This window comes from Epinephelus lanceolatus, chromosome 16 (assembly GCF_041903045.1).
Source record: "Epinephelus lanceolatus isolate andai-2023 chromosome 16, ASM4190304v1, whole genome shotgun sequence".
Taxonomy (NCBI): domain Eukaryota; kingdom Metazoa; phylum Chordata; class Actinopteri; order Perciformes; family Serranidae; genus Epinephelus; species Epinephelus lanceolatus.
The window spans coordinates 25,351,360-25,363,849 of NC_135749.1; the positions used below are offsets into that span (position 1 = coordinate 25,351,360).

The following is a 12,490-nucleotide window of genomic DNA, read 5'->3' on the forward strand; positions in this document are numbered from 1 at the left end:
GCTGTTACCCTAAATAGCCAGAACAAATTTGTAGCGCGCTTTGCTTTACCGTAATATTTTCATTAATAGCGTCATTTGGAGGGAAGTGGGCAATTTCAAAGTTAAATACAGATTAATTTTAATCTTGAGGATTATGACAGTTCAGTCCGTATTGATTATAATATCTTCTTCGGTCCAAAAAAAGCATATTAATGACCAAAAACTACATTTGTGACTTGCACTCCTACTTCATCATTTACCGTAATCAGTCGCAGTTTCAGGGGGAAGTCTCGCGATAGTTGCAGTAGCTGATATCCTAGGAGCAGAGCAGGGAACTTGACATGTCAACAAAACAGATAAATTATCACCACACAGGTAACATTACACATTATCTACTGTGCTATTTAATAAATATGAACACTCACTGTGGTGTAAAGCCTCACGTCGTGCCGGAATAACTAAGCGACACATACAAACGAATGGAGAAAAGCTGAAGTGTCGTGTGTGTGTGGTGTGACTGTCCACTTAGCTTTGGTGTCAGCCGCTTCACTTTTACATGTTTGCTAATTAACCCGTTATCAGGCTGAATGCTTTTGGGTGTGGTATATAAAGTCCTGGACAGCACCTAACGGACCTGTACTGATGTAAAGGCACGTTAAACTGTATCTGAAACCCCGGTATACAACTTATATGACAGGCTACAACGTTAGCTCAAAGACTTTGACAGCGTTTAGCTAGACAGCGCTTCTGTTCAGTTGATTTGTGACAGCTGTGAAGCTTTTAGCTGTGCTGCACTGCAGGAGTGTATAAAAGGTGTTGTACTCTATTAACCAAACTACTGTGGCTGACTTACGTCTTTGTATACTGCATTCCTGTTTATATTACAGTTTATTCATTTTGCAATTCCTGTACACTTGTCAACCATAAATATATAGTATTTTGTATTTTATATATGCCATATTTTAACCCTATGTTGAACTTCTGCACTATTCTGTGTCTTACATTCTCATTTCTACCTCCTTTTCTTACTTGTTTATTTGAGAAGTGTTAAATGGAGCCTGAGATTTAGGATTTTCATAACCAACGACTGCTTTTTTGCAAATGTTGTGGCAATGACGATAAATAAACTTGACTTTGGCAGATGATACGAGCTAAATGTTATGCCATTATTCTTTCACATTAAAGGTCCAGTGTGTAGGATTTACGTGGTGAGAAATGTTGATTGCAACCACCTAAAACTTCTATGTTTGAATTCTGATTTACTTGCAAAGGTCTCTTCCTCTTCAAACCAAACAGATCATGTCATTAACACTGGTAAAAACACTGAATAAAACAGTTTCACGTTAGAAATCAGTGCCTCTCCTAAGCTGCAAGCCAGGTGCCTGCTATTGTGTGCCGAAAAACAAACAAACAAAAAATGGACCAGGTGATTTAAACTAGTAAAAACACTGAATGAAGGTCTTTCACGTAAAAAAAAAAAAAAATCAGTGTTTTTACAATGTCGCTTGTCGCTTAGGGACTGCTAACTACAGTAACTGATGTGAAATTGCAGTTGGCCCTGTTTAGAGCCAGTGTTTGTCCATTTTGGGCTTCTGTAAAAACATGGTGATGCAACATGGCAATTTCCATTAACAAGTACCCACTCCTTATGTAGATATAAACAGCTCAATCTAAGGTAAGGTAAGGTTTTTGGTCATTATACATTAAAAAACACATGTACCATATTCCATGTCTGCCAATATAGCCTCCTAAATACCACACACTGGACCTTTAATATGACTACCATTTCTATTAAGAGACTCATGTCAGAAGAAACGCTGTGACTTCCATAAACTTGTCCTTCTTTTTTCCTCCTCATTGACATTTCCTCTCCTGCTCCTGTAAAACACTTCCTGTAGGCATGTAAGGGGGTGCCCGGTGTGGAATAGCCTGACAGGTAACCTCACCTGGACCTAGACCTCCTCCACCAGCATCTTCGTCTGCTGTCTCCATGACAACCCCTCCGCTAGTGTCGCCTTTTGGCGGGCAGCCTCCGCCTCCACAGCAGCAGCAGCAGCAGCAGCAGCAGCAGCAGGCCCAAGCAGCACGTGATGTCAACACGGCCTCGCTGTGTCGCATCGGCCAGGAGACGGTCCAAGACATTGTCCTCAGGACCATGGAGATCTTTCAGCTCCTCAGGAACATGCAGGTTTGTCTCTCTGCCTACGTGTCTATTAAAAATGTTCACAGTCCTCCTTCACGTTCTGTTTGCCTCTCTTTCTTTCTTTCCGACTTTTGGCAGATTTTTTTTTACCCATAACAGCAACACCCTAACAAGAGACTTAATACCATAAGAACAATAGTATGAGAGCAGTAAAAAGTGCAACTTGATACAGCATAATTAAACAGATCTGTACAAAAGATAAAATAGCAGAATATAATCATGCAATGCCAAAAGACTGTAAAAGAATATGTTAAAATGGTAATAATAGGTCTGATGGTAACACAACAGAGTGCTATTATGCAAATAACAAAACAGCTGTCATTCAGGAAGACAGTTCTTTTATATTGTGTTTTGATGCAGGATTTAAAAACACGTCAGTGCCAGCAGATTGAATACTTAATGGAAAACTGTTCCAAAGCTGAGACATCAGTACAGTCAAACAGCCAAAAGCTTCATCAACCCTTGATTTTTAACTTTAACTCAAGAATGCCTCAAAAGTTTACACCAGTGGAGAAAACAAGCAGTTGGGATTAGTAGAGAGTCTAGATTGTGTAAGGCTCTATATGTATTGAGAAATAAATTTGCAACAAGTGCATAGAGGTTTAAATTGTGGGTAATTTAAGAGAAAAATGTGGTGTTAGTCAGCAGAATTCTGCTCAGGGTCCTTTTAAAATTGCTTGAGCATCCAAAATTGACAAAATTGAATCTTGTATACTCCTGAAGTGGTTAAAACATAGCCACTGTCACAAATAACACCAAAAATCTTATGAGAACATTTGATGTTAGCAGTGGTTGCATTTGTGTGTGTGCATTTCTGTGTGAATACATGGGAGTAATGCGTCAAATTCCTCATATACGTACACATACCTGGCCAATTAAGATGATTTGGATTCTGAGGGGATGCTGAAGAATAGCACCTCTTTTGTTTAGGAGTGGAACAGCAATATCCAATTGCTTACATATTCTGTACCAGGCAGCTATTCAATGTGGCCAGATTGTTAGAATCAAAGTTTTTGGCTGAATTTTATAAATGTGTGTCATCTACCTACCAGTGATAAAGTAATGTCATCTGTTTTGAGTGTTTATGATAACAATACCATCACTAGCTAACAAAGGTTTTGCTCGCTTAGGTTTCCATTGATTTTTCTGTGTTGGAAGGGGCACTACTTTCTCTTTTTGTTGTCAGAATGTAAGGAGCAATGATCAAGGCCACTGACTAACTTTGGTTCTACATTTAGTGAAATGTAGTTGGTGAAACTAAATGTCTTGTTCAAGACTGCAACACACACTTTGGAATATTATTGATGTACAGTCTTTAGGAGTTAGCCTGGGAACCAGACGAATCTGCAAGCTCGTGTTTAATTTGCTCTGGCAGGTACTTTGGTCTCCCTCCTGTTCAGAGTAGATTTCCAAGGACAGCTGCTTATCTTGACTGACAACCTTTGTAGCCTTTGCACTTTATGCAAAATACATGATGACATAATATTTGGGTCGTGCACCCTCAACCTGGGGACACTATGGTGAGCATAAACCAAGCTTACTGAAGAGGAGCACTGCTGAGGTATTTTCAGAAACAACCTTTCTGTTGAAGGACTGTTTGCCAGTTCTTCTCCGAAATTTCAATTTGGTCTCTTCAGTTCAATAACATTTGGAAAGTCTAGAAGAACCCAATGACTGAATCATTTTACCCCCATTTAGGTTAGTAGAGTGCTAAACTGGAGTGACAAAGCAGTGCCAATCATTCTGGTAGTTTTATATGTGGTAGTTGAACTTTTTTGTCCTCATAAGTCAGTGAGCAACTTTAATTGAAATGAAGGGGCCCGGCCTCCAACAGTGTATCCATTTGTCTTTATACATCCATGCTCTGCACACTGTAGTATGTGTACATTGGCTCATCGCTCAGTGCTATGTCACATGTTTCGTTGCTAGGACTGGTTGTAGGTTTATCAAGTTGCGTCCAGAGGCATTTTGGTCTACGGCCACTTGGAAATTGAAAATGAATCGAGAGGTTTCAGGACTGACTCACATCTGCAAATTGGTCTGGTGATGCCAGGCAACTTACGAGTCATTCTGATAGTATGTTTTTTACTTTTTACAAGGTAAATTAGTGCAATCAAGTGATGGTGGAAAGTTGTTGAATTACTTTCAAAGTTAAGCCAGTGGATTCCTTAAGCTTATATTCAGGATATGAGGAGTATATATCAGTTTGTTTTGCAAGTCACATGTAGTTAAGCTCTGAAGGTGTCCTGAAGACGAGGTCAGCATGAGTTTATCATGGATGTCTGCCTGCTTCTCTGAGATGCTTCTCTTGCACCTTGTTAAAATCACAGCCAGAGACGGGCCAAACAAGCGCGCCTCAGCCACAGAATGCACAAACAGCATTGTTGTGACTTGTTTTTTAGATCACAGGCTGTTTTTATACTCATAAAAATTCTTCATTTATCTTGCCTTCCCTGCCTCTCTCCCTCGGTCTGTCTGTCTCCCCCCTGTTTCTCTGTGTCTCTCTCTTCACTTTGCCTGCCCTGAAGGCAGGCTTGTTTCATGTTATGTAGGATGTTTATAATCAGACAGTGCTGCCCCAGAGGCTTGTCGATTTTCTCAGTAAAAACATGTCTTGTTACACTTTAACATCCATTGTAGTTAAAAGCCAGTGATGCCGCCTCAGTAAGAGAGTGAGGGAAAACATTCAAAGTTCAGCAGCTGAAGCAGTTAACCTTTGATGTAGCTGAGGTTTTGTTTTGCTAGCTTAAACTGGGAGTTTATTATATATTATTAAGACTAGTCACCATATTGTTGCATGAGCACAGACACATTTTTAAGGTTTCTCTACAGCTAGGTTGTGCTCATTCCTAAGTAGAAAGGAAACTATCACTTCATTCAAATGAAAGTGCTGTGCATTAGTAAGGCCTCTAATCAACTATTACCAGTTAGGGAACAACAAAGGGTTTACAGTGCAGTTAGTGGGGATCAATGGCTGTTTCTTTTTATTAGCACTAGCCAAATTGTTGGGTTGTACTTTGCTTAACAAAATGCTTCCTCTGGTGCTCCTCAGCTGCCCAATGGAGTCACTTACCACCCCAACACCCACCAGGACAGGCTGGGAAAACTCCAGGAGCACTTGCGGATGCTTTCTGTGCTGTTCCGAAAGCTGCGCCTCGTCTACGACAAATGCAATGAAAACTGTGCGGGGATGGACCCCATACCTCCAGAGGTGAGACATGGTGACACTGACACTATAAAGTCTAACTGACAGCTGAGAGTCAACGAATCACGCTCACTGTCAGTGAGTAACTTTTACTCACAGTAATAATGTTTTGGTCCTTGAGTCCACAGTACATTGGCTATGTTGCACACTGGACATGCCATACAGACAGAAGAAGCAGTCAGGGTACAGTAGCTGATCTGGGACAAAATAGGACAATGGTGTATCCTGACAAATAATCGCTGGTCGCCACCAGTTTGAGGGCGTTCATAGAAAACAATTGGTGCACGTGTTTTGATGTGTGTCAGACACTGCAGGTGTGTGTAGACCTTTGCATCTTCATCAAGTAAAACTTATCTAGTGAAGCACTGGCACCATGTTTATGTCACATAAACCCCATTAAGTAAGTGTCTGAGGATGCTGCATACAAATGAAGATCAATGAGTTTTGATTCCAAAACCTAAGCAGGAAAAATCACCCCTTCCTAAAATGTTGATCTGGACTCAACACTTAACCTCAGACCACCACACCAACAGCATTTAGCATGTAAAAGGGTATCATAGTATTAATCTGAAGTCATGTGGTAAAGAGGATCGCGTACATTCAGCACAAATTAACGGAAACAGTCTTCACTAATTTACTCATTCATGTGTGCGAATACAAGAAGTGTAGCAACTTAAAAAGTAGCAGCTTTTTACAGTAGAGTAGAAATGTCCCATGAAATGGATTGAAATCATCATGTAACAAAATTAAGAATATTTCATCAGCATATTTAGATTATTACGTAAAACTGAATGTTTTTTTAATGATATTGACCACTTTTTATTTTTACATATACATTTACAATTTTATTACATCATCACTTGACATACTTTAAAATAGCTTACTGTAATTCTCTTTTATTTATTTTACCTTTATTTAAACAGGGTAGGTCAGCTGAGCATACACACTCTTCTGCAGTAATGTTCTGTCAGCAGTTTAGCAGAATAATAAAAAACAAAACTAGAAGGGCACTTGAGGACCGCAGACCTCCGCCAAGGCCAAATGCCCTATGTAATATAGATGAAAGTGAAAAATACTTTGTGTATCCGCCCTGTGATTTGGATCCGCTCCAAAATCTAATGGGTTCATGATGCACCCTTGGACTAAGTTTCATGAAAATCAGGCCAGTAGCTTTTTTGGTAATCCTGCTGACAAACGAACAAATAAAGAAACCAAATCAAAATCATAACTTCCGAGGCGGCGGTGGTAACAACAACAGACTTACCTTACAACTGGCATCTTCGTGCTGTCAGTGCTGTTGGCCAGCACCCACAATATGTAAGTAGCACTTATACCCATCTGTGCACCCATGGACGTAATGGTCTTAAAATGCGGTGTAGTCTGGTGCATGGTTATTTGGAGGCAGCAAAAAGCAATTGTGCCATTGACCAGCAAAAACCTGGTCTAAAGTAAATGGCTGAGTATTTTCCTGCTATTTAAAGGGCGCATTATTCAGATAGTAAGATACGCCTATAGGTGGGTTCACGACTCGCATACACGCTACTTGTTACACCCACAGGGACGTGCAGATGGGCTGCTTGTGAGTGAAATAAAACATGTTATGTGATTCATATTACGCCCAAAACACACCTATGGTTAATTAAAGGACTAAATAGAACCTCTGTACTCCTTGCGCTTTACTTTTCACCCAGATTATGCACCATTTAACTAACAAAAGTGGAGTTAGACACACCCTAAATGCACTTGCGCCATGCACTTCCTTTAAATAGGGCCTAGAGTCAGTAAATAAAACGTAAACCTGACAGTAAAGACGGTTCAGGCTCAGTGAGAACAATCACAGGCAGGCAGAGGAGACTGTTATATGGAGGTAATTGCATTAACAATACTTTATTTTTGACCCATTTAGAAGATCATGTCCTGAGGTTTTATGTTTATCTGTTGATTATTATATTCTTGGTTGCTACTGAGATGTTATCGTACGTGACTCAAACTCAAATAAAGTTATGCGTAAAATTCATATGCGCTACATCTACTTCTGCAATTACATGATGTAGTTGAAACTACAATTTTAATTGCATGATTGATTGATCCTTCCAGATGCATCAACTTGTGCCGTTTAGTTGTCAAGATTTTATTTTTTGTGTGTGTGCTTCCAGCCTCCGCCTCTTATAGCCCAGCTTTTCACACAAACTGCCTGCTAAATTAGGAAGCTGTTAGTTTAAAGGAAGTAGGCCATTGTTACTGCCACACACACCCCTTGCTCACACACACACGCACACACATCTTTACCCTAGGGGACTCTTATCTCACCTACTCCCTCTAGGTCTGTCTTTTCTCCGCTTGCAGCAGATTCATTGGTTGCTTCAGGTGAGTCTCCAGAGTCTCTTTACCGCTGGTTACGATCGCCATCCACCTTCAGGAACAACAGCACTTGAGCTCAGCCACTATCCATCCCCGCCTGCCTGCACACACACACACACACACACAGAAGTACACATGCATGAGTACACAAACATGCATGTGGTGCACTGTGGCACGCCACAAAGGCACTTGCACTAACACACACACGCACAGCGGCTCACTGGGCATACTGTTCAAGGCTCCATGCAGGGCTACAGCTAGGCTATCCACCACTGTTTGATTGGATTTATGACTGCGGCAGTCCCTTCCCAATTTCTACAGATTGGCTCGGAGCTAATCTCTCTCACCAGACTCCTACTGAGGATAAAGGAGGATGTGGGAGGAGACCAGTCTTAAATTGGAACAAATTTGTGATGGCTGCCACCGTGTACATTTTCCACATTGAATAATACAGTTGCTCAGAAGCATTTCGAATGATCTATCCACTGGTTGCTCAGAATGACTCTCGTCTGCAGTTCCGCCCTTAAATCAAAGCCTATGAGGGGTTCAGTTTGACATTTTCCTCTGCTGTAATGAGTCATTACGCCATCTAGTTATTTCCCCCCCTTCTTATTTCCACCTTATTTAAATGTTTATTCATTTTCCCCTTGAGGCTGAGACCCAGTCCAGTGCTGACCAGCCAATAGCTCAGCTCACCATGTTTGTCTGGGGCTGAGGGTTGTTGATTTTGGCCCCAGCACGCATGCCATTTATCATCCCGCAGAATTCAGGTGCCCGCCTGACAGCTGCTCACTATTGGCTGCCCGAAACAGGAAGTGGAATCAATGACTCGGGCAGTGTGACCTCATCGCAGCCTAATTAGCAACAGACCCATTTAATGAACAGCTGGATCAAGTGCACACATCAGCGCTTTTCTCTTTTTCTTTCCAGCTGTCGTCCATTGCAGCTTTTTCCTCCCCTCTTTTTCTCAAACTCTCACACTTTCTGTTTGTTTTCCCGTCCTCCTGTCCCTCTTTTTCCACCTTTCGTCTTCTTTCTCACTCTGATAACTGCTCAATATTTGCTCACTCTCCATTTCCTTTTTTCTTTTCTTTTCTTTTTTCTCTGAATCTATTTGTTCACATTGGCTTTGTTTCACTCTCTTTCTCTGCTACTTTCCCCTCTGTTCCTCTTTCTCTGCCATTTCCTGCACTGTTCAGCCATGCTGTTTAATTTCCCTCTACTCTCAGACGCTCGCCCCGCTATTTTGTTGTTATTTTTTTTTTCCGTTTGTCTTTTCTACCCTTTTCCTTTTTGTCTCAGCGAGGCAACCTGGAGAACTTCATTAGCCCATTCTTCTCTGTCAGGCAGGAAACCACATCCATCTTTCTGTGGAAGAGGCAGGGGTTATGACTCACACAGGCACACTCACTCACACACACACGCAATACACTCTCCATCCCTGTTTCCCACCCTACTCAGCACATTTTATTTTCCCTCCAGATGCTGCCAAAATCAGCCCGCTACCTTTAAAATTCAATATGTCATTGGCTTCGGTTTGAAATTATCAAATGAAAAACGTTCCCTTTTTCCTTCTTAAAGTTTCCTTGAGCCAGAGACAAACTCATAGTTTGTCTGATATAATATCCTGCACATGTCCTTTCTGTCTTTTCTCCCTCCAGCTGTCTAGAGTTTGCACTTTGGCGTGAAGCTCGGCCTGGAAACTGACAGGAGTGCAGCAAGCGATCCAGATTTTTACATCTTTCTGTCGCTTTCTGTTTTCTCTGTTTTGACCTCTTTCTTGCTCCTTTCCCAGTCGTCTCCCTGCTCACTTCAACCTTATCTTTTTTTCCTCTCTGGCTATCTGACATTTCGCACATCATCTTCTAGTCCTCTCCTCTCTTTTCATCTGTTTGTCAGCATTTCTCTCCATCTATCTTCAGATTTTTTATTCCTTCTCATATTAGTCTTGACGTTGGCCAGCTCCAGTCGCACTCAAACACCAGTCAGTCATTGCTTCCAGACCAAGCAGCTTTCTCCAATCATTGTCTAGTGTCCGCAGGGCCTCCACTCCAGCTGCACAGCCTCAGGTCAAACAGTGTGGAAAAGCAGAATAATCCAAAAAAAACTTTGCATGATTTAGATTAGTGTTGTGCCAAGTCGTTATTGGAGCAAGGTGTGTTTTCTCACTGTATGGCAGTTTTTATTGGCCTTTAGTTGTTTGGAGAGTCTCCTACCTAATCTGTGTTTGTGATCTTGTCTGGTATGACAGTTTTTGTTTTGGAAAGGAAACTTTGGAGATGGTAGCTTTTGGAGATGTTATTTTTTCCTTGCAACAGGAACTCCTCGCTACCAGTGTTATAAACGACCACAGCTTATTTTTGCAGTGTTAATGGTACACTGTGCAGGATTTTTGAGTAAATTATTTAAAAGGTGCACCTCTCTTCGCCTCTCTGCCAGTTGTGTTTGGGTCATTCATTAATGGGCGGGGCGGCTTGGCTCTCCTAACGGGCCAGGTTAGTGTGGGTTTTAAAAAAAACCCTGACCTGCACATCATTAGTAAACACGCTCACCAACAAAAGTGGAAGTAAAAGTTAAGTCTCTTGGATGCCTGCTGCTTATGGTTTGGCACCCAGTTGCTACCTTTTTATAAAGCCCTAACCTCACCTGAGTGCCGTGGAGGTACACACCCATAAATGTCCTGAACACAAAAATTAAGAAGAAAATAAGACCGGCACAGGCAGATGGCAGAGTCTCTGCAGAAAAATACACTGCCTCACACTTCCAGCGGGTCATAAGTGATGATTGAGAAGTATTACTTCGTGTTGCATGAGTCAACACGTTGTTTTTTTTTTTTTAGGAAAATCCTGCATAGTTGAACCCCAATAAAAGTGGTGTCACATGTCTGAAAATGGTTTGTGGATTTTTGAGAGTGAGAAACTATAAAATTGACTTTATGTCAACATAACTGATACCATGTATTTCCTGGAAACTCTGCACAATAGCACAGACATTTGTCTGCATTTACACTGTGTGTCCATTCAGCAGCTCTACAAAGATCATCAAACTTATCATCAATCACACATTTTCCCAGTAGAATACCCTTTACGTCCTTGTTTTACATTGTACCAGGAACAGTGTGTTCTCAAGACATCCACACACTACTAATGTGCGACTGCAGCAAGCCTCCCGCTCACCTCCTCCCCGAGGTGACCACTAGGGGGCAGTGTGACGTAAAGGAGCAGTTGGTGACCCTGTCGGCTCTCAGGAGTGTCGCCTTGCCTGAAGGCTCTCTCGCACATCAGCCTCACTGTAATGTCAAGCAGACAAGGTCAAGCACACAGAGCGTTTAAAAATGAATTAATCTCCCACTCGCTTTCTGTCTCCGTCTCTGCACTGTCTCTCTCCACGTTGAAGAGAGACAGGCGAGACTCAGCCTGTGTTTCGAGAGCTTACACAAAATCCCCATTTTCACCACTTCATGGGAACAAGATTATGAGACAGCACAGGGAGAGCTTCAGTATAGGATAGCACTCATAGGTTGAGATTGCCCATACGCACATAATTCTGACCTAAAAGCACTCAGTGAGCATATTGGAAAATTGTGAATATGCAGCAGCGTGCCTTTAATGTATTTGGATCATGGACAGAATAAGAGAGGAGAGGAACAAGAGGAAAGTGCATCAGTGAGAGAGCTTTATTCCAAACGACTGCTCTTAAAACAGAGCTGATTGCCTCAAATGTTAAACTGTTATAATACTTTCACAGTGCAGATTCTGTATACACTGTGTTACTGTAATTGATAAACCTAATGCAATCCAAATCAGTTGAATATGTCAGCATTCTGGAAAGTGATCCTCTTGCAGTCATCTTGCTTACAGTAAACAGCCAGATTTTTTTGTTTGCTGTCCCTTCCAGCAACTGATACCCTTTGTGGAGGATGACAGCTCTAAACACGAGGATCGCTCAGCCGGCCAGAGCCGCCCTGTCACCGAGGAGAGGAGAGAAATCCTGGAGGTCAACAAGGTATTGTGTTCTGTCTCTCAATAGCACGACGCCGTTAAGGTTACAGGTTTGATTCCCAGCCAGCGGTAATGAAATGAGAAGGTAGAGCTAATAAAAGAAAAATGGAAAAAAGGGATTTCATGAGATTGTATCACAGCTTAACATGATGTTATTTCAGACCAGTGAAGTTTCAGTTCACCTCTGAGATCCATGAGACTGCAGACATTTCAAATCTACCCGAGCTCGAGGGAAAACACTGAGTCTAATATCATCTTAACGATAAGAAATAATAATTAGGCATGAAATTCATTACGGATTAGTAATTTTACTCACCATCATTAACCTGAAGCTTTAATAGCCCACTTCTCATTATTTGGATAGCAACCATCCGGGCAGTAAAGACGAGGTTTGTACAAAACAAAATTAAAAGGCTACACTTGATAAACTTTATTGTCTGCTGATAGAGCTTGTGTGTTTAAGGGGGGCAGCATGCTGGTGGGAAATGCTATTGTAATATCCACAGGACTTTGGATTCACATGTGCTGGTGTGAGAGGGTCTTATTTGTTTCCCAAGGACACCTGCCCATCTCTCCAACAGAGGTCATTAAAAGTCAGAAAGTGGCATGGTATCAGGGGTGGACGAGGTGGATGCTGAAGGCTGTGGATACTGTCGGGTGAAACTCGTCCTTAGTATCACATAGAGATTGGGCAGAATAACTATGGACTGGCTGACGGGGCCAGTGGTTCCCAGTTTTAAA

General features: G+C 41.7%; 1 protein-coding gene across 1 annotated transcript in view; it reads left to right on the plus strand.

The window, feature by feature from the left end:
• The first annotated feature begins 247 nt into the window (after nt 1–247).
• Nucleotides 248–12,490, plus strand: part of med30 (mediator complex subunit 30) — a 52,710-nt gene continuing 40,467 nt past the window's right edge. The window contains exons 1-4 of the mRNA XM_033636310.2: nt 248–354; nt 1,878–2,167; nt 5,235–5,393; nt 11,646–11,753. Coding sequence (XP_033492201.1) covers nt 1,970–2,167; nt 5,235–5,393; nt 11,646–11,753 — 465 coding nt within the window. The 5' untranslated portion in view covers nt 248–354; nt 1,878–1,969. The remainder of the gene's footprint in view (nt 355–1,877; nt 2,168–5,234; nt 5,394–11,645; nt 11,754–12,490) is intronic.